Below are 23,616 nucleotides of genomic sequence, written 5' to 3' on the forward strand. Positions count from 1 at the left end.
AACCTGGTATAATGTGGTCCTTGCATTCCTAATAGTAGGCCAGGCTCTGCATGGAGCACAAAGGGCATGATGCTGCTCTTGCCCTCCTGCCCAGCCCAAGCCGCTACCTCTTTCTCTGTATACATGTGCAAGGCCAGGCACCATTGTCTTAGGTTAGGTCTACATTGCAGCTGGGAGCAGATCTCCCAGCCTGGGTAGACAGAGATTTGCTAATGGGGCTCAAGCAAGAGTGGTAAAAATAGGCGTGTGGAGCCCGCCCAAGCTCCAGCCCAAGCCAGAATGTCCATATTGGTTATTTTTAGCATGCTAGCTTGAGCCCCACTAAGGCTGTGAGGCATTTTATATTGCCACCCATCACTGTAGTATATGAGCATCTTCTATTTAAAATTGATTGCAATGGCTTTAATTAGGTTAAGTAGCTCTTCCAATCAGTCATGGAACACACACACAATTCATTGACACCCAAAAGGAAAAGGATCTCAATCTATCCATTGTTAGAAGTAGCTGATAACATTTCACAGCATGAATCAACAATGAGAATATTTGTGTTGGAATAAACTTGAAAATAGGGGAACTGTTGTGCAAGTCTAATTCCCGGTGAGCCAGTATCCACATGACAAACCATCCCTACAACTGGGACTTCTGTTGGCAATCTCAGTAGAAAAGCCCAGGATGTGACCAGGGTGTGGAGATACTGCCAACTAAAAGTACAGACACTGCAAGTTAGTGTCTGGAACACCAGCTCCTGGAATTCTGTGACTACAACAGACTCTCAGCTTCCATTTAAAACACTGAACAATCAAAACAGACCAAGTAAAGTTCTGTGTCTCATGATGTAGAAGAAAAGCTTGAAAACATGAACAGACTTTACTCCATGCAGGGAGGCTTTCAGTCTTCAGCCAGCCTGAAGCAACAGCTCCTAGCAGAGTGAGCTGCCCCATGTGTCTCAATGGAATTTTAAATCCAAGTCCTTTTGCTTTGTTGAGGCCACCTCAGCAGACGATGATGGTGTGGGTGCAGGATAGAGGTGGACAGATGTCATACTCCACACCTTTACCCCCCGTGGAAAATTTAAACTTTTCATTTAAAAGAAAATCTAAGTCAAAACTTTCTGTGGAAATTTTTTTTTAACAAAAGCCCAATGTTCAGCTGAAAAACTGTTTTAACTGAAAATTTTGGACCATCCCTTGTGAAGCAGGCCTGGGCCACCCACGCAAATACATGCTAGCTACTGGCTAGGTATTTGGAAGACTCCCAGTACTGCTGTCACCCCTGCCTATCTGGAGGAGGACCTCTGCTACTACTGGGAAGAGAATGGCCCCTGCTGCCAGTATTGGAGTGGTGGGGGAGAAGGGAGCCCCACTGCTGTCTCCCACTTTCAGTGCAGTGGGGGGCATGACTTACCACAGTGTGCCTATCGTCTGCCCTGAAGACAGAACAACTTTCTCACCCCAAAACTAGCCCTTCTGATTCGAGGAAGGGGGTGCTTGCATTGTTGTTGCTTTCCTTGTCAATTTTCTATTACACTATTGTCTAAAGACCCCACTTCAGATCTGGGCCCCACTGGGTTAGGCACTGTTCAAACACAAGGCAGAGAAAGAGCGTGAGGGAAAATAAACCCAGAGAGAAGTAACTTATAGAGGGTCACACCGGAGCTCAATGGCACAACATGGAGTAGAACCCAGGTCTCCTGATTCCCAGTGCGGTGTCCTATCCACTAGATCATGCTGCTTATTGCCAGGGCCGGCTCTAGCTTTTTTGCTGCCCCAAGCAGCGAAGGAAAAAAAAATATAAAGCTGTGATCGGCAGCACTTCGGCGCTGCTTCATTCTTCGGTGGCTGTTCCTTCCCTCCGAGAGGGACCAAAGGACCCGCCGCTGAATTGCCGCCAAAGACCCGGACATGCCGTGCGTTTCCATTGGCTGCCCAAGCACCTGCTTCCTGCACTGGTGCCGGCCCTGCTTATTTCTATACTTATTCTGCAGATGAAAAGAGGGCTTCCCTCTCCAACACTATTAACACTTCTCCAGCACTGAAAACACAGTCTCAGGGACTAGGTTTTGGGTCTGTTCTCTTGGAAGCAACAAACTCCGCAGAGCACAGGCATGGAACTAAATTCATTTTTCTTATAATTCAGTAGTATTTTAATAACATAGTTTCTATTTGGATTCCCTGGTAAACTCAGTTCCATTACAAAGCTCCTGCTGCTCATATAGTTAGACCAATAGATGTAAATAATCCAACAGACAGTGTGAACTCTGCTTTGACAAGCTGTAGTACAGAACCCCATGCTTGCTTTTCCTTTCATCAGATATTCACTCTCCCTCCTTCTTCTATCAGCCACTGGGGGATGTAAAATGAAAAACTGCCTGATTGTGAATTATGACAGTAAAAGTTTATATGCTACTAAAATGAAGTTATGGTACCTGGGAGCTCAGTCAATTGACAATGTTAAATGATACGTTTTAAAACTAGTTCTGAGATAACACCACAATGGGAGCCACACATGCAGAGGTGAAGTGGTGCTGTTCTCCAACAGGTGGAGAGGCTTCGCTGTGCAAAACAAAGTCTGGAGAAGGATGAGGGAAAAATGCTGTACTGATTACAGTTGATCCTTATTGATCCAGAGAGATCTAAAGGGGACTGCTTAGTGGAGCGAGAGATGTTTACAACCTTGAGGTACGGATGAAAGTGTGTGAGGATGAAAGAGGAAAGCAGAGATCCTTTTTTCATTCCTTTGGTCACTCAAACTGAAGTCATTTCCCTCTCCTCCTCATTCTAATTAGGTTAAGTAGCTCTTGCAAACTGAGCCAAGAATGCCAACAGACAGCTTAGGTCAAGTAAGGCTATTCGTTTTCAATGGCACAACTGCAAAAGGAAAAGTTATTTTTTTCTTATTCCTCTTTTAGCAAAGCCTTCTGGGAAAAAAGCTGCTTTCTAATACTGGAGGACTTCATATTGGAAATGGGGGAGTGAAAAAAGCTGTTGTTTTTCTTGGTGATAAGCAGCCTGAGTTCCCAGTTAGAATAAGGGCTTGATACTGTCTGTAGAGTTTTGCTCTGATATGTTAGCTCCTCTGTCACTCTGTGCTTTCAGTTTGGTTTTGTGTGTTAACTATATTTGATCATCTTTCAAGAACTGAACTTCTGGAAATCCAGTCTAATTAATGACTGGCTTCTTTCTGTGAAACTCAATCTCTACAGTTGCAGAAGCAGATTTGCTTTTGGTAATTGTGATGTGCACAGCATATCTGACAGGCAGGAGGAAACTTTTAAAGTATTGCAGTTACCCAAAATTCTTGAGGTGTTTTGGATTGTATGTGCATATGTGCCATTGTCCTTAACTTGATGGAAAGAGACTGGGACTTGCTGAACAAGAAGACTGGATCTGGGTGCTGTGTTAGGGAGACTGCAAATGGCTAGGTCAACAGACTGGGACTGGGAGCCAGTAGGTGGGAGGGAGACTGAGATTGCATGAGGAGCTACAGAGAGACTTGGAGCAGCTAGGAAAGGAGACGGGGACTAGGAACCAGTGTGGAGGGAAAGGAGGGGAGGAAGGAGAAGAGGCACATCTGACAAGGAATTGATGTTGCGGGGGAAGAACTGGGACTTGCTGGACAATGAGCCTGAGACAATGAGCAGGGTGGACAGATACTGAGGTTGAATGAGGAGTTCAGGGAGAGAGACTGGAACTGGGAGCCAGTTAGGGCAGGAATGTGAGTAAAGGGGAGTGGCTGGATGCCAGGGTGAGGGAAGAGAAAAATTGGATGAGGTGTGTCATTCTGAAACTCTCTGGATAAGGAGACTGCAGTGGATTTAGGGGTAGACTGGGGTGAGACTAGGATTTGCTGGGCAAGGAAAGTGGGACTGGGATGAGACTTCTGAGGAGTGGAAAGTGGAAGATATTAATAATTTTGTCTCAAGAGCAGGGTTTAATAGGGTGCCATAAATAAGGCCTGGAGGCACCTATTGCTCAGTGAGAAGAAAAATATTGAATAACTTCTCACAGAGTGAGCACCATTCATTCTGCACACTCAGTGAGTGTCCTGTTGAAAAAATAGTATGTGAGCATGTAATTAAAGACTGCATCATAATGCATATACACATGAGGTTTAATTAAGGTTGAATGGGCAACCTTAATTCTGCATTTCCCAACTGTAAAATGCTTGACTTTGCAACCTTAAATATGTTCTCTTTAATGTAGATTGTGTGTGTGTGTGATACAAGTATAGAGAAGATGATCAGACAGGAAGGATAGTCCAATGTTCAAGATTCTAAGTAGAGACCTAGGTTCAATTCCCTCATCCACCATAGATTCCTCTGTGACTTTGGATATGTAATTTAGTTTCTCTATGCCTAAATTACCCATCTGTAAAAGGGTACAATAGATGTATTAAAGACTGTAAGGCGCTCAGATACTGAGGTAATGGGGCTATATAAATATCTATGATAGAATTCAAAGCCCCCATCACTGTAGGATCTGTGAGATCTTACACAAGCTTGTATTTCAGTAATTTATATGTGACCTACCTCCTGGCAAGTTGAATAAACTATAACACTGCTTCAAATATTTGCTTCACTAGGCAATTGGTTCCCAAACTTCCTAAATGAGGGTAACTTGGAGAAATTCTACTTCTTCTTGGCTTCATTAATGGTGGTGAACACCTTGGGGTTCTGGACCATTTCACATAGGTAAGTACCAGAAAATGAGGATCTGACACTTCACTAGTGTGTGTAGGATTTCTCATTAAAATTATAAGTAAACCTTATAACAAAGCAGTGCTGACTGAGCAGCCTAGAGGTAATTCATTGGATAACCATGCAGAAGGTCAGAGTTCAGGATTTCCCCTCTCCCCCTTAGAGAGAAGAGGCTTGAAAGTACTTTCACTGGGATAAGATTAAAAACAAAATATACATCCTTTGTCCCAGTTGTTGAAGGGGTCTTAAAAATCTAAAATTCTGTGAAGAATGCTAACACTAAAGATGGAAGGGAACTGTTTAGGGGAATGTAAGCATAACTGGATGGAACAGAGCAAAGGAATGCATAGGGAATATTTCCTGCTTCTCAGCTGTATACATGTCAGCTACACTCCCTGGTGGAGATGTTGGAATGACTCAAGTCACTCAAATGCAGGAATCGATTCTATATTGCCAGTAGGCCTTACATTATATAATCTGGGGGTTCCCAAACTGTGGCCAATAGGACCACTAATAATGTTTGCAAAACTGTCGGGGACATGGTGCTGTCTCTACCTCCTTATTTCCAGCTGCTGAAACATGTTAAAATCCAAAAATACACTAAATACATAACTAATATTTTCCCTGTAATCAACAGTTGTTATAGGAATGCTATTCAGTCCCCAATAGAAGGACAGGCAGCCCACACCATTGCAAATGGGAAGGGAGGGGTCTAACATGAAGGGAGGGGTAGCTCAGTGGTTTGAGCATTGGCCTGCTAAACCCAGGGTTGTGAGTTCAATCCTTGATGGGGCCACTTAGGGCTCTGGGGCAAAATCAGTACTTGGTCCTGATAGTAAAGGCAGAGGGCTGGACTTAATGACCTTTCAGGGTCCCTTCCAGCTCTATGAGATAGGTGTATCTCCACATATTTATTTAACAGATAAAGTCTCTCTATTAAAATGTGATTCACACTATTAAAAACATCAAGAACCCTTGAGATAAGCTAATTGAACTTGCTAATTTTAATTTTTATGATTCTTCTGCTGGAAGGCTGGTAGTTTGATATGGGCACTAAGTATTCTTGAAGTGAATACCTCTGAGGGAAATGTGCTTCTAGTAACAGGGCCTGATTAAAAATCTGACTTGTTGATTACAGATTTCCCTAACTTTGCAACACCAAGGACCACGCTGGCATCTTGCCAACCACATAAATGCCATATCTAATCCAAATCTGAATTTATACCACGAGACAGCATCTAGAGGGTTAGCTCTGGACTATATTTTTTACTCAGATTCTTGCAATGGATAGATCAATTTCATCTCTGTGTACCTCAGTTTCCCCCATATAAAGTGGAATATTATTATCCACAAGTTCAATAAAGTGCTTTGAGACCCATTGCTGAAAAATACAAGTACGAATTATTCAAAAAGTACTATATTTTCCTAAGTGTTAATTTATTTCATGCCTGTTCCTTTAAATGATCAAGACTATAAACTACTACCTAGTTTTTCTACAGCACTTTTCATCAGTAGATCTCAAAGTGCTATTATCCACATTTTACAGATGGGGAAAGCTCAGGCTCAGGGAGGGAAGTGACTAGCCCAAGGTCACACAGCAAAATCCCAGCAGAGCAAATCCTTGAAAAGGAGGGTCATATTGCTTTGGTTTTTTTTATTTGCAGATACAGCAATCTGAATCAAGAATATGACCAAGGGTTCAGAGGAAGCATCCTTGACAAGAAACTTCTGCAGCATGAAAATTCTCCCAAGTTTTATGACAGTGTCCTAGAATATTCTTCCACTTTGTCTCCTATGGAGACAGCCCTATAAAATTTTACCCTTAATTGACAGACCTGGCATCAGAGTGCAGTCTACCTGCTTTGTTGCAGTCAGTCATCTGGCATATTTTAATGAAACTGCCTATGTATTTACGAATGGCCTTAGCAATAATACCCATTTGTTGTTATATTTTTTACCAAGTACTACAAACAACTGCAAGCTTAGGGCCTGTCCCAGTAGCTGCTCCAGCAGCATAATTCCGGTTGCTGTCAATGAGAGCTCCACAAGCAAAATGGCTACAGAGCAGAGCCTTTTAAATGGTGAGGGGAAATGTATAATGTATTAACATATGTATTTAATTATGGCTTAAATTGAATAAAGTCACTTAGAAATTCGTTTAGCAAATCATTGAGTCACATATTTCCATATAAACAATTTTAAAATATCTTGTTTGGAGACAGTGTTGACTACTAGATGGAACAGTGGGTTGGAACTCAGGAGCTTTGTGTTCTATTCTCGGCTGGATGACCTTGGGCAAGTCGTTTCACCACTCCACACCTTGATTTTCCCCTCTGTAAAATGGGGATAATACTGACCTCTTTTGTAAAGCACTTTAAGAGCTACTAATGCAAAGCACCCTGTGCGAGAGTTAGGTGGTACTATTATAATTATTTAAATAACCCCAATTATTTTGCTCATCAAATGCATGTACAGGAATCACTTCACTCATCACCTCCGGAATACAGTAGCTGTTTAACAACCTCACCTGGCAAAAATACAATGGAGTTCTTAAATGTAAGAATACTATATACAACCCCCTCTCTCCCACTGCAACAGATAGGGAAATAACTCCCTACTTTGGAATTTGACATGTTGACAGTGGAGCTACTAATCATTCCCTTGTCAGCAGTGTCCTGGGATTTTAATGACTACAAGTAGGTGAGACCCTTTTAAAATCTCACTGGGAACATGAAACAGTTAGCTTCACAGTTTTCTTCCCTTAAACACTCTACTGGGGGATTTGCTGTACAGGGTACATCTACATAGCAACAAACAAACAAACAAACAAAACCCCCATAGCAGTGAGTCTGAGAGCCCCAGTCAACTAATTTGGGCTTGTGGTACGGGGTAAAAATAGCCATGTAGTCATTCAGGCTTGGGCTGGAGGCTGGGGTTTGAAACCCCACAATGGGGGGAGGACTGGGAGCCCCGGCTTCAGTCCAAGCCTGAATGTCTACACTGCTATTTTTTGCTTTGTGGCACAAACCTGAGTCAGTTGATCCAAGCTCTGAGACTCGTTGTTGCAGTATTTTTTGCTGTGTAGACACATGTGCCCATGGAGGTTTGGAGGGAAGAGAACTGCCTTCTATAAAAGTGAGAGGTTCTTTTGCAATAGGGCTTGCATCCAAGAACTGACCAGATCTGTCACTGATGCTAGGCAGTGCTGATGCCAGTCTGTCTGGAGTGTTATCCAGAAACACAGCACAAGTTTGTAAATATAGATATTCCTTAGATATCTATTACCCACAATACAAAGGTGATACAAACCTATAAAGAAGATTATCATATTTAGTGAATTATAACTTTTCCACTGATATCTTACACAATATAGCTGGTAAGATTCATTGCACTTTTATAATGATGATGGGCAATCTCTCATTACCAAGTTTGATCATCTTCCATGGGAGTTATGGGTCCTCAGGTGGCTAATGAGACCGATCCTTGAACCACAAGTTATATTACAATGAGGGCAGATGTTTTCAGGCTCAGCAGGAAGCTACTGACCATGACTGGAGACCAGTTTCTCCTCCCTCCTGCGCCTCTTGTCCATTTCGGCTTGTCTGTGAGCAAGTTCAAAATGCAGGGGACCATCACATAGGACTTCACTCCATATTAAGCGATCCTGGGCAAGTGTCTCCCAAGTGTCAATATCAATATTACACTTTTTCAGGTTATCCTTCAGCAAGTCCTTATAGTGCTTCCATTGTCCGCCCACATTATGGTGCCCTTCTTTCAGCTGAGAGAACAGGACCTATTTTGGGAAGCGATGGTCTGGCATCTGGACAACGTGACCAGTCCAGCTGAATTGCTGAGGGGTGATCATTGTCTCAGTACTGGTGGTCTTTGCCTCTTCCAGAACACTAATATTGGTGTGCATGTTTTCCCATTTAATCTTCAGAATCTTATGAAGGCACCGTTGATGGTGCGTCTCAAGGACTTTTAAGTGGTGTCTATAAGTTGTCCAAGTTTCGGACCCATACAGCAGTATTGGGAGAATAACGGCTTGATGAACAAGAAGCTTAGTGTCTGTTCAAATGTTGTGATCTTCAAAAACCCTGTGCCCTAAACTAGAAAAAGTTACACTGGCACAGCTCAGAAGATGTTGAATTTCTGTGTCAATATCTGTCTTGGATGAAAGATGACTTCCAAGGTAGAGGAAATAATTGACATTCTCCAGTGCCATTCCATTGATTTTGATAGATGGGGCATGTAATACCTCATTTGGAGAAAGCTGATAGAGCACTTTATTCTTCTTGATATTAAGAGTGAAACCATGTCATGCGTAAGCATTGGCAGACACATTCAAGATAGTTTGAAGATCTTTCTCAGAATGGGCAAAGATTGCATTGTCATCAGCATACTGAACAGCTTTCCATCCATTCTGTAAATGATTTCAATGCCAGCAGTAAACTTCACAGCAATTAGATAAAGAATGATGGTAATAAAAACCGCAAACATGGTTGGAGCGATGCTACAGCCCTGTTTGACTCCTGTTTGTACTTTGAAAAGTTCACTCTGAGAGCCAGTGCTGCTCAGAACAGTCACTTTCATGTTTATCATGAAACAATTGAGGACATCGGATGTCCTGATAAATACATCAGTCTTAGAAAGTACAGAGGGTATGGCGATTCACTGAATCAAAGGCTTTAGTTAGATCAATAAAAGCCGTGTACAGTGGTCGGTTTTGCACCTGACACTTTTCTTGTAGCTGCCGTGCTGTGAATATCATATCTGAAGTTCCACGGCATGGTTGGAAACCATTCTGTGACTCTAGTAAAATTTCTTCTGATGGGCAGAAGGCGGGTTGCAAGGATCCATGTCAGAACTTTGCCTGCAGTGGCTAGGATGGAGATATGATAATTTCCACAATTCACTTTATCCCCTTTCTTGAAGAGGGTGACAATCAGGGCATCCCTCACTTCACTGGGTATCTCCTCCTTTATCCAGATTTTAAGGATAAGCAGGTAAAGCTGCCAAATTAGCACTGGTCCACCTTTTTTACAGATTTCAGCAGGTATCCTATTTGGACCTTCTACCTTGTTCTTCATCTGCTCATCCCTAAATGGCATCTGCTAACCTAGTGAATGGGAACCTGTTTGCCACTAGGGACTGGTCTCAGCAACTATTCAGCTTTCTACTACCATAGTGATCTCTTTTTATGTCATGGGGTGGTGACTTGGTACTGATGAGCCTGGGTTCAGTTCCCGCTGATGAACACAGTGGCTATGTACGTATATATCTACAGTCTCCTATATATTCACACTGATGGGCTTCAAACTTTATGAGAACAGGAGGAAAAGTCTGACACCTGGTGGCAGTACAGAATGCATTCCAACTACAAATATCAAACAATCTATTGTGATGATGGATGTATCGTATCCCATTCCCCTCACAAGGGGAAGAAAGTTAACTAACTCCCTGCAAAGGAAAGAAACCCTGCCACAGTCGTGATGGGAGGAGCAAGCAGCTCAACCTCACTGATGGTGGGGGGATGTGAAATGAGTTTTGGGAGGGGCCTTTCCACTCAGCAGCATCTCACTTGCATCCTGGACCCGGGCTGAAGAGGACTCTGTTTCTAGGGTTGGGTAGGCTGCAGTAGTAGATTTGCTTTTGGCTAGAGGGCTAAAGAAGGGAACTACCAAAAAAATAGAGGTTCCCTCCCTCCAGAGGAAGGACTTTAAGGCGGGGCCATGCACCTGATGGAGAGGTAGGCTCGGTGTAAAGTATTGTTTACCCCTTCTTAGCCCAAGTGGTTATAAAAATTTGGGTTCTAGTGGATTCTTTACATTAGGAGGATGGAATGAGATGTTTCTATGATTCAGTCCAGTTACTTATCATGAAGATACCTTAAGTCCTGTTTCCCCGAATGCAGCAGGGATGAAACAGGAGACAAGTTCTTTGCTCCCAGAAGTTCACAATTCCAAGCCTCTTTCCAGTCAGGCAGCACTTAGCCCAAAAGCTCTTTCTAGCTTTTTTTCCCTCAGGATCGCACTAGCAATTCTTCTGTGGCTGTTTTTGGCTTTCTGCTGCTTCTCTTTCAACTTCTCTGGTGTTTCTCCCTGCCTATATCTTATATAGACACACAGCCCCAACAATCTACCCTAACCTCTGCATTGTCTATATCAGTCCATAGAAACCCCATGGGCCACATGGTTCCATTTCTACTCAAGCCTTGTCATGTGTCTGTGCTGTGTTTTGGCAGGTGGCTCCTGTTGTTTCAGCTATTTTGTTCCATTAAGGAGCTCAATTACTTTTTACACTTACCCTGAGTAAAAGACACCCACCAGCTTGAGCAAGGTTTAACCCACCGCATAATAGTATTTATACCATGCTCAGCGTGACACCTGACAAACTAGCAGGCAAGCTTCTAGGTGCTCGGGAGCTCGTTAAACAAGAATACTGAGATTCTAAAACCAAGAGTTATTGATCAGGTCTCCACTGCACGTGTAATTGCACAGCACTCTTCCACTGTTTTGTCCCAGCATGCACTGGATCAGTGGAAATGACTTTGTTGATTCAGTCTCATCTTTGGAAGAAGCCAAGTACTCTTCATGGAGCTGGGCTGGTTAGTTACAAAGGCCAAGGGAGCAATGTAGAGGCAGGAGAGGCGAATGAGTGTGTAGAATAACATAAAGAGAAGCTTTGGAATGTCAATATAGCCTCTCCTTGCCCAGGATATTGTTAATATATGATAGTTTTCGGTAGGAAAAACAAATGTTAAGGCCCAGTTGCCTATGCTTGTTGTCTTATTTGATATTTGTATTGTACTGTGAGAAGTAAATCCAGGAATAGGTACTCTAATCCTTCAATGCAAGAGTTCCAGTTCTGAAGCACGTTGTGAATGAACAACCAACTAGCAGAGAGTGTGCACTTAAGGGAATGGATCATTCCAGAAGTCTTCATTTAAGGGGTATGCTGTCTAGCAACCCAGATGCTGGCTACTCAAACAGATGCTGTATACACAGTAAGTAATATACCTAAATTCCATTTTAATATTCATGGATGTTGCCGGTTATCAGGTGTTCATCTAAAGGGTTAAATGTATATGGTGCAAAACATAAAAAAGAGACCAGTTCTGTTCGAAACAATTTCCTGGGCACCACCGTTAAGGCACAATGCGTGGGACAACATTTCAGGTAAGGGAGGGTGGAGAAAGATCACTGGTGAGGATTAGGATATCCATCTGTTAACTTTGCGTTGACGATAGAACATGTGCTCCCAATTGGAACAAGATGCATTAAAAGAGCAATTTCACTTCCAGTGCCTAGCAACAATGTCATTGAGCACCTGCAATAGTTTAAACATTAAGTGTAATTGGCTTTGCTTGACACAAATCTGTAGTTTTGTAAATAAGAACAGTTCAGTTTCCATGTAATACCAATTAGCTGAAAGGAATGCTTTGTTTACTGAAGTCTGCAGCTTTGCAGAAGAAAGATAGTTGTTAAGCTAAGTACTAGACTCAAGATATGGGTCCTATGCCCTGGCTCTGCCACAGATTTTGCATGTGTCCTTGAGTAAATCACTTAATCTCTTTGACTCACTTTCCCAATCTGTAAAATGAAGAATAATGTTCCTAGGTGTCTTGAGAGCACTCTCCAATGATCTTTACAAAGAAATTTAAGGTCTTCAGGTGACAGTACTTTACCTTGGTAGAACACCTTTTTGTCTGCTGTACTCTTACAATAATAAGTTGCACAAAGACTAGCAAAGTTCCCTGGCTCTGTCATGGGATGATTTTTTTTTAATTGCACCTACTACTGGAGCTTGAAAATCCTCATGAATCTGCTAGAGCCATTGTCTCTGTTCATGGAGTGATAGAAGAATGAGGGAGTGAGCTATCTGACCGGAAAATGGGTCTTGTTCTGCTTCTGTTGGAGACCTAGGCTCTGGAAGAGAGGCTATTTAGAAGAAAGCTTTGTTTGCATGCCTAGAAAAGAACTGTATGTTTTTTTTAAACTTCTTTGTGTTTCCTTTATCTTCAGTGTCTGAAAAGCCAGAAGCATCAACTTTCTAGAAACTACAACATTCATTGTAAGTTTGCCTTAGAAATGGGCAGGCATTCTTGTTTCACAAGAGGCACTTTCTGGGACAATGTTTCCCTTAGCATGGTTTCTCTTTTGTCACTAATGTAAGTCCACTTTAAAACTAATGTAAGGCACCTCACCATGCCTTTTTGTCATTAATCAAAGGGAAATTATCACTTCTCTTCTGTCTGTAGCAACTCTTGATTTGGAATTACTATTCCATTTGCCCAGCCCCTTTAATCCTTTTGATTTTAAAAGTCCGATTCCACCTGTGACTGCTTCTCTAAGTATAGTTTTCCTTGATTCAAAGAAGTTTTCTATTTCTATTGCATGATTTACACAATATATTTGTACTGGCACATGGTAAAGCCTTAAAGACGACCTGCACATTCTTACTGTACACAATTCTCTCAGTTTTACCAAAATATGGTAGCAAGACTAAAAACCATTCAACTATTTAACCTTTTTTTTGCGAGGGGAAGATCCTGAGATTTCTAGGCCTACTGAGATTGCAGGCTGCTTCATGTTATAGTGTGGGGTGAGAGCACTGTATTAGAGCACCGTAAGTATCATGTTATACATCCACCATATAGGTTGCACAAAAAGGTCTTTCTTTTAAAAAACCATGTGACCTAGTGGCTTTTATTTACTTCCTGTTAAGATTAAAACATGTTGCAATATATTAAATACCAAAGTGACTAGAGATTGCTGGAGCTGGATCTAACCTCTTCCAAAGTTAAAGGTTTTGGGTAGAACTTTTTGCTGCAATTTGAAATATGCTGGTTCAACAAACATTTCACAAAAAAGTACTGGTTTCCACTTAACTTTTTTTTATGAAGGTTTTACAGAGAGCGCAAGAGGCAGATACTGTAGTCTGGGAGTTGGGAGATCCTGGTTTAAGTGCCTGTTCTTTCTAATTTGGCATGATCTAGGAGGAAAAGTTCTGCTCTGAATCAGGCAGAGCTGAGATTTGAACCTGGGTCTCCTGCATCCCAGACACAGATGACACACACAGGCCTCTCTCTGAAGAGAATGCTGTTTTTTGTGAAAACATTTGAAAGGTTTTGGTTTTGTTCCAATGCAGAATGAAAACAAATCTCAAAATCTCTAGTTTTGGGCCTATATGACACCTTTTATAAAAAAACAAAACACTACAATAACTTACTCCTATGGGGTGTCTTCATGTGTTTGGCAATACACTTCTCTTGCTGCTATTATGTCACCAGCATTGCATTAGCAGGATCAGCAGTGAGGTAGCAACTAGAGGACTGCAGAAGTGTTTATGTAAAAATGCATTGTTGTCTCTTTCAGCCTAGCTATTGGGATGGATGAGAAGGTAGGGTTATGCCACTTATTGCAGTGAAATTGGCTTTCTGGAAATAATGTGGCTAAAGTAATAACCAATCTCCAAAAAAGAAGGCTGTTTGCCTTAGTGTAGTTGAAAAGAGGAGGAAGCAAACTGAATCACAAATTCATTTACAAAGCAAAACACTAGATTGTACATAAACTGAAAATTTGAACAGACCAGGGCAAAAATTCTGTTTTTTAAACTCTTTTGATTTAAATTGAACAAGTAATACTGGTGATTCCAAAATTAAGTGTATCTGTATGTAGAGCTCTTTTCTATTGTCCTTGGATCATTTGTTTTGAAGTATTTGATGCATATGATGCAAAACACATCCCCAGTTGCGGAGACATGTAAGACACTGAATAATAGAAAATGATTCTTGTGTCCTGGAAACAGGAACACAGAATACAATGGAATAAGGAGACTTCAATGGGAAACTTCACTGAAGAAATCCCAAAGGTGCAGATTATGTAGATATTGTAAAAGGAAAAGGTAGCTTCCACAAGAGGGAAATCACAATTCTATTCCCCTCCCATTCCTTTCAAATGACTTTGCTGAGAAAGTGGTACCTTGTTAAAAATATTTATCATTTCACTGTAGAAAAGTTTGCTGTTTTGTATTTTGGCATTTTTCAGGTATTGTCGCATTTTACTGCAGCGCATCCAACACATTTCTTTAACTGATACTTGAGCTCCTACAAACATGCATACACATGCCTCACAGATATTTTGTTTCAGAGAAAAAAGTCCTGATGTTGTGGGAATGAAGTATTTCAATTTTTTGTTTTGAATTTTTAATGTTGTACGATATACTTTTTAAAGAGTCCAAATCAAACAAAATATTTTGCATTTATCTAAAGGAAACGTTTTGATTGATCATCAGAAGAATTTTCTTTCACAGAAAATTTTGAAATTTTGGGGTTCCATTTACATTCTGAATGAAGCCAAATTTCAAAAATTTCAGAATTTTTCACAAAATCAGAATTTCCATCCTGCGCACAGTTCTCGTTATGGGATCTTTGGGTGAAAGTAAGGAAGCTGCATAAGGCCTTAATATGTGTGTTGTTGGATGTGTATAAGTTGAGAGAATGGGCCTGAGTGGTGCCCATTCTGGGAAGTGATTGCTGGGCAGGATGGCGCAAGACTGCATTGAGTCTATGGGAACTAAGAATTCATTCTTTTGTTGGATCAAGGGAAAGTTTACAGACCAGAGTCCTGTGTTCCATTCTTTGGAACAGGACAGTCATGTTAGCTGACGGTCTGAATTGCATCTATTAGGGTTAAGATCTATTAGTGCGAGAGTGTGAACATGTTATGGATGAATGTCTCATATCTGAAATATATAATGGGAAGAGGGTTCTACAGATAATGCTGGCTGAAGTATTTATAGTGAATTCAGCACATTTTTTTCTATCTGTGAATTATCTTTTAACCTTTGCATATTTAGTTCATCATTTGATTAATGGTTTATGTGAACTATTCTCTGCCATTATTACTTTGAATACATACTATACATAGTGTGTGATTGGTCAGCTAGGTCACATGATATTGATACTCCTTTCTGACCTGTGCAGTTAGCCAAAATTCAGGATTCTGCAGGTTCTTTCTGTTAGGAGGAGAGAAAATGATGATGGAGTCAGATATTTCTCTGCAATCCTGTTGTTTACAAAGAATGCAATTAAAATCCATTTTCCCTGAACACTGCAGAAATCAGATGAGGCACAGTTCCAAGCCCCTTTCCAGCTGGCACTTAAACCAAAAGCTCTCCCTCTAAATTTTTTTTTCCTTAAGGCATGTTCCCAATGCTAGTTCTAGCTGTCTCCATGACTTTCCGCTGGTGCTGTCTCTGATTCTCTGGTGTTTCTCTTTGACTCTCTTACACTTTTTTCTATCAAGCACACCTTTCTAGTGAAACTATACCCAGTGAAACACCTCTGCCCACCTGGATCTGTTTCTGACTGGTTCCTGTTTTTTCAGCTTCCATAAATGGACGTAATGGTTTCTTACAACTATGTTAAATTAAAGGTGGTGATTACCCCACCAGCTTTGAGGAGCTTTAACCCAACCTGTAACAATATCAGTTCTGCTCTCCAGTTTTGAATGGCTTCCAAAATCACAAAGAGCTTTCAAGCTAGCAACATACATACTCGATTACTATTCATATACTCACTAACGTGCGTGATGCATGCCCTTTCCACAAACATCTGCACATCGGAACACTCATGGAGGGTGATGTAAGGATCCCAAATAATCAGCAAAGCAAATTTGTGGTTTAGTCAAATGTTTGTGAATACCTTTCTGAGGTATCCACACAACTCTGGTAATGAATGAAGCATGTGGATCCTTTAGAAATACTTAGAGGCAGTGACTCAATTTAAATTATTTATTGAACTCCGAAATACATATTGCACATTAAATCCCCAAGCTTTGGGGGGTGAGGGGAAGTGTGTCTCTCTGGCAGGTCACATAACACCAGTCACTCAAATGTGTAGTCAGTGGTACTCCTGCACATATGTAAGTAAGGCTGCTTGACACCTCTGAGACTATTTCTCATGTTAGGTCTGTGGTAAATGACCACATGGTCCAGAATAATTAATGGTAACACTTCAGTCCCTTTTTGACAGAGTTGTGTTGCTTATGCAATTTGCACTGGTCTGTCTATTTAACTGCAATCAGCCATGCCTGAAAGACAGGAAAGAACAAGATGGACAAGTGTGTCAGTGAGTGAACCTCTTTGCCGTAATTAGAAATGCACAGGGAATAAATTATCCTCTAATTCAAGCTGTCCAGCTCACGCTAATAATAACAACCCAAGAAGCAATCTGTTTATAAAAATCAAGCTACATTTGTGAGAACGTTTCCTGCAGCATGAATCTCATCATGTAGCATTACGTCAGTTTATCATGTATAAATATCTTTATCAGTGCAGTTTCTGTCTGGAAGACATGTTGATTTTGTAGATTACTTTGTTATTGATTACTTAGATCTAGTCAAAATTACCCTGGCCAGAGGACTCAGAGCTAAACATTGATCCTCTGGGCCAGCTTCTCTCCCGGTCTAATTTAATTGAGTTAATTGACAATAGATCAGGGATAAATTGAATAAAATTAGAGCATGGGTGACTTGGCCTAGGAAGTTTGTGCTCAGTAGACTCCTTTATACTTCGTTCTTCTTTGTTCCAACCACTGAGGGGAAGGGTCATTTCTGTGGAGGATTGAGAGAGAAGTCTGTTGTTTTTATATATCCCTTCAAAGCACTTTTCATGTGAGGCTTTCTTTGTGCTTTAGAAATGTTGGTAAACTTGACCTGGTAGCACCCCTATGAGGTCAGTTGGCATTATCACCGTTTTACAGAAGTGGAGATTTAAGTGAATTATCTGGGCTATTTTGTGTCAGAGCTGGTGGCAGAAACCAGATCTTTTGTCTTCCGATTCCTTGCTTCAGCCCCAGAACCTGCTTTCCTCCACCAAATCAGATGAAACTGCATAGACTTTTGGCACGTTCTATAGACATCATCCTGATGCAACCATGTTTGGTTCACAGGGAGCTACATCAGTGAAAATGCTAGAGATAAACTGAACCAAAACTCTGCATAGGAGCATGCCTGAACTTCAGGGAAGTTAGCCTTCGAATCTTAACATTAGGGCTCAATGTTGTCTCTAAAGGGAAGAGAGATAATTTCATAGAAGTAGATTATAAGGGCCAGAAGGGATCACTGTGATCATCTAACTTGACCTCCCGTCTAACACAGGCCATAGGACTTCCCTGAATTAAAGTTTGTTTGAACTAGAGCATGCCTTTCAGAAAAACATCCAGGCTTGGTTTTAAAATTGCCTGGCAAAGAATCCACCACAACCTTTGGTAAGTTATTAACTTTTACTATTAAAAATTTGCTCCTTATTTGCAGTCTGAATTTGTCTGGCTTCCAGTCATTGAATCTTGTTAGACCTTTGTCTGCTAGACTGAAGAGACCTTTATTATCAAATTTTGTTCCCCATGTAGGTACCTTTAGACTGTGATCAAGTCACCATTTAGCCTTCTCTTTATTAAGCTAAACAGATTCAGGGAACTCTATCACTGTAAGGCAGATTTTCAAATTCTTTAATCATTCTTGTAGCTCTTCTCTGAACCTTTTCTAGTTTATCAATATCCTTCTTGAATTATTGACAGCAGACCTGGACACAGTATTCAGTAGTGGTCACACCAGTGCCACAGACAGAGGCAATATAACTTCCGTACCCCTTCTCGATACTCCAACTGTTTATTCATGCAAGATTGTGTTAGTTCTTTTGGTCACAGAGTTGCACTGGGAGCTCATGTTCAGTTTATTATCCACCATGGTTGCCAAGTTCTTTATAGAGTCCCTCATCTTGCAAGTATGGCCTACGTTCTTTGTTCCTAGATGTATAATTTTACAACTGGATGTATTAAAATGCATGTTGTGTCCAATTTACCAAGCAATGCATATTGCTCTGTATCAGTGACCTGTCTTTCATTATTTACCACTTTCCCAATTTTTGTGTTCTCTGCAAATTTTTGTGGTAATAGCTTAGTTTTCTTCCACATCATTGATAAAAATGTTAAATAGTGCAGGGCCAAGGGTTGATCCCATTAGACTGATGAGGGCTAGGGTCCAAGATACTGGAAAGTGGGAAATTGGGTTATGGGTAACACATTCGTCCTATTCAGTATTGTGACTATAAGAATAACAGCTAAATGTCTTCCTCCTCTGAGTTCAGTGCCAGACAGGGAGACTGAGGACAGGTCTACACTACAGAATTACTTTGGTATAACTACGTCATTCAAGGGTGTGGATTATTCACACCCCTGAATGATGTAGTTTTACCGATTTAAGCACTGGTATAGATCATACTGTTGCCCACTCAATTTAGGGCACCCTGCCTATCCCCTACTGAGGGCTCAAGGTGTGACCCAATCAATTTAGGCACCCCCACCTTTTCCCTTCCAAGGGCTCAAGGTGTAAGGCTGCTATCCTTGCCAAGGGGGCCCAGGAAGAAACATGGTCAATTTAAGTACCTACCCTTTCCCTAGGGACTCAGGGCTCCATCGGTCTGCAGAAACTTGGCAACCATGGTGGATAATAAACTTTTCCCAGTGATAGTTGTGCTCTAAACATCTATTTATTAGCAACACACACAGAATAAATATACCAAGCAAATCTCTCATGCTCACCACTCCCAATATATAGGCAAATTTCACCCCATGTCCAGTCAGGATCCACTCATCTGGGGGTTTCTGATGATGCCTCTACACGTCATGGTCATGCAGAGGGGTCAGAGTTCCAGCAGCTTGATGTTGAACTGCAGTCCAGAAATGGTTCCCAATGAGCATTGCTTTTCATTTACATTATATAGGTATAACGAGCTCCCTCCTTCAAATCTACAAAACCTATTACATTGTCTCACACTCCTAAATAACAAAAATGTTAACCAATTACACACTGGCACCTGTGTGTTCTCCTTCCTGCCCAAGTTTTTACATTTTATCTTTGATTCCCAAATTGTAACTTAGTTGTAACCTACTCTGTTTATGCAGATGGTCAGCATAAAAATGCTGGTCAGAGCTTATCTTACCATTTATTGAGTCTCTTCCTGTATCCTCCCTAATTTTTCCCAGTGCCTGGGTGTGTCTACTTTACAGCCTTGGTGGTTATAACACTCGTTAGGAACGTTCCTGAGGTGGGGGTGCTTTATCAGAAGCAGAACATTGTTTTTTCTATTTTAGTGGTGAACTCCCCAAGTTTCAGCCAAGGCTGTTTTAACTTGGGAGAAGGGGGAATTGATCAGGTCTCAGGCCTACAGTGCTATGTCAGCAGGAGCGCTTCTCCTGCAGACAGAGGTACTGCCAGGGGCAGCTCCAGGCACCAGCATGCCAAGCACGTGCTTGGGGCTGCAAGCCACTGGGGGCGCTCTGCCAGTCACCGCTAGGGAGGCAGGCAGGCTGCCTTCGGTGGCTTGCCTGCGGAGGGTCCGCCGAAGCTGTGGGGCTACTGAGCCCCAGAAGTATCTAGCCCAAGTGGTCAACTGTTTTTCCTCCTGAGCTGGGCCCTGAGTCTGATCAGGTGATTGTTCCAACACAGTATCTGGTAATAGACCATATGGGCCTGATCCTGCAAGGTGCTGAATGCTCTCAGTTGATTTCAGTGGGAGCTGAGAGTGCGTAGAGGCCCGCAGGATGGTACTCAACACCCAGAAGACCCGTCCAGAGTTACAGTAAGAGTGAGAGAATTAGCCTCATAACATGGAGTCTATAAACTTGAATGCATTGTACACACTTTAAAATTGGGAAAGTAATCAGGGCCTGGGATTAGATTTGTTACTTATCGTCCTTTAGAGCCAAAAAACATAAAGAAACTGCTCGAAATTGGAACAGCTGTCATAAAGCATCTCTGACATTTTTAAGCAATCTGGGATCTTTGGAGGAAGAGTCATGATAGTCACTGTTTTTCTGGAATGCTCAAATATACACATGAATTTTCTCTGTTGGACAATGTACCTGAAAAAAGAATACTGAACACAAGCAGTCCCCCTAAAAAGTATTCATTGTTGCCTTGGCTAATAGCTTGCTAGCTGCGGTATTTCTTACACTAAGTGTGTGTAGCATGGCCAGATTCTGATCAGGAAATTTATAGAGATACAGTTTAAGCAACAAAATGCTCTTTCCAGGGCTTCTGGTTTATTTACAGGTGTCTCTTCAAACAAAACAGTACAAATTAGAAAATTCATTGGCCATTAATTCAGAGCAAATAATTTATTCAAATACAAAACATGAAATTGTCAAATTAAGTCACCATTCCAATTTATTCATGTTTATTTGCCCCCCACAAAAAAACACACCTTTCTCTGAACAACTCAGTTTGACTGTCTGAAATATGACATTTGTACTGTCAGTTACCATCCATAAATCATGTTTCTATTCCCTGATTGGTAACAGCACAAATTGCAAATTTAGACCATAACAATCAAATGCTCAATTAGACATTTGTTTTCCATTACTAATCAAGCTTCAAATCCATCCTCTCTTGTATTTGTGCTACTAAAGTTTTTCACACTCTGGTTCGTAGATACCCAAAGGGAATTCCTGAGCTCACTGAAGGCCATGGCAAAACTCCCATTGACTTTAGTGTGGCCAGGATTCACTGTTGGGGCTTGTCTTCACTTCGGGCTCAATTGGCGCTACTGCGATTGATGCAGCGGCATCAATTTAGATGGTCTGGTGAAGACACAATAAGTCGATGAGAGAACATTCTCCCGTCGACTTCAGTACTCCACCTCAACGAGATACGGTAGCTATGTCAATGGGATAGCGTCTCCTGCTGACGTAGCGCTGCGTAGACACCGGGTTAAATCGACGTACTTTACATCAACTTAAGTTACGTAACTTAAGTTACATAACTTACATTGACATAAACTAGTGTAGTCAAGGCCTGGTCACTTGGGTATGTCCGCACTTCAAGCAGAGGGTGTAATTTCTGGCTCGAAAAGACATATCTGAGTTTAGAGCTAGGGCACTAAAAATAGAGTATAGCAGGAGAGGCTAGGTGCCTGTCTGAGATGCTAGGCATCTTGTTAGCCCCCTCCCGCTGCTTATACCGCTGTGACTATGCTCTATTTTTAGGGTGCTAGCTCAGTCAGCTCTAAAGTAAATATATACCTCCTTGAGCTGGGACTCTCACCTCCAGCTCAGTGTCAGCGTACCCTTAGGGTACATCTATGCTGCTGCAATCAAAGGTGTGAGCTCTGCTCAGGTAGGCATACCCATGGTAGCTTCCATCTAGTTGATACATGTAAGAATAGCAATGATGCTGCAGAGGCAATGGCTTCTGTGTGGACTGTGCAAGCTGTCCTGGCTACATATTCATGTTGCTAACCTGCACTGAGGTCCATGCTACCACGTCTTCACTGCTATTTTTAGCTAGAGTAAAGCTACCAAAGGTACTCCTGCCCAAGCTGCAGTCACACTTTTGATTGCAGTATAGGTGTCCTCTCAGTGGTGGCACTTTCTCTCTTTCCTCTTTGTTTCCAGACACGAGCAGGAGACTCAGGGCAAGTCTATATTACTGTGCTACATCAGCTGCTGTAGCGCCTCTGGTGAAGACACGCTATGCTGATGGGAGAGTGCTCTCCCATGGGCATAATTACTCCACTTCAACGAGAGGCAGCGCTATGTCAGCAGGAGAGGATTTTGTGCCGACATAGCGCTGTGCAGACACTGCTTTAAGTCGATGGAAGTTACGTTGCACAGGGGGATGGCTTTTTCATACCCCTGAGCAATGTAACTTACATTGACTTAAGCAAGAGTGTAGACAGATGAAGAGCAGAAGTTGACATAAGTAACTAAGCATTTAGTGCTACTATGGACATTAAAAATAATACTATGGACATTTTTTGCGTGAGCAATTACTACAGTTGCCATAAGGATATTATTAAATGCCTAGCAGCCAGGAGGTAGTCTCCATGATATTGAATGAGAGAGGAGGTAGCCAATCCTGTTGTTAAGATATGGTTATTACTTTGAAAAAGTCTGATATGCTGGTGCTAACAGAGTATGACAATGTACACAAGGAAACATAACTGAATTGAAATTTGCGTTTGAATGACCATTAGTGGGAAGTTCTGCCCTCTCGCCTCCAAACACACTCATGCTATTCTCTCAGCTCTTCTTATAACAATAAATAAAGCACTAACTTTCTTGACTTTCAACAAAACAATCCTGGCTCACCTTTTTTTTTGGTCACATGGCACCATAAACCAAAACTTCAGATCCCTATATCCCCACACTGTGAGGGTTTAATTTAACACTGTCTGATTAGTCTTTTTTTCCCAAAAATTATATGAAAACTCCTATTATCTTTGCATTGTAATAATAATTTTTATCCTTACCACTACCATCCCCCAACAGCATTTTGTTCCTGAGGTCAGCACTGCTCCTACACTGCACCAACACAATTGCACCAACACAATTGTTTCCCTCTGTGCTCATCTCCCCTTGCATTCCGTGCCTCAGGGTACATCTACACTACAGGATTATTCCGATTTTACATAAACCAGTTTTATAAAACAGATTGTATAAAGTTAAGTGCACGCGGCCACACTAAGCACATTAATTTGGCGGTGTGCATCCATGGTCCGAGACTAGCGTCGATTTCAGGAGCGTTGCACTGTGGGTAGCTATTCCATAGCTATCCCATAGTTCCCGCAGTCTCCCCCGCTCCTTAGAATTCTGGGTTGAGAGCCCAGTGGCTGATGGGGCAAAAATCATTGTTGCGGGTGGTTCTGGGTAAATGTCATCAGTCATTCCTTCCTCTGGGAAAGCGTCGGCAGACAATCATTTCGCGCCCTTTTTCCCTGGATTGCCCTGGCAGACGCCATAGCACGGCAACCATGGAGCCCGTTCAGCTTTTTTTTTTTTTTTTTTTTACAGTCACCGTATGTGTACTGGATGCCACGGACAGAGGCGATACTCCAGCGCTACACAGCAGCATTCA

General features: G+C 41.7%; 1 protein-coding gene across 1 annotated transcript in view; it reads left to right on the forward strand.

Annotated features, from left to right (window-relative positions):
• The window catches only part of SLC15A5 (solute carrier family 15 member 5), a 60,763-nt gene extending 54,255 nt beyond the window's left edge, over nt 1–6,508 (forward strand). Inside the window, exons 8-9 of the mRNA XM_030542078.1 lie at nt 4,582–4,690; nt 6,361–6,508. Coding sequence (XP_030397938.1) covers nt 4,582–4,690; nt 6,361–6,508 — 257 coding nt within the window. The remainder of the gene's footprint in view (nt 1–4,581; nt 4,691–6,360) is intronic.
• Nucleotides 6,509–23,616: the final 17,108 nt, after the last annotated feature.

The sequence above is a fragment of the Gopherus evgoodei genome, chromosome 1 (assembly GCF_007399415.2).
Source record: "Gopherus evgoodei ecotype Sinaloan lineage chromosome 1, rGopEvg1_v1.p, whole genome shotgun sequence".
Classification (NCBI taxonomy): Eukaryota; Metazoa; Chordata; order Testudines; family Testudinidae; genus Gopherus; species Gopherus evgoodei.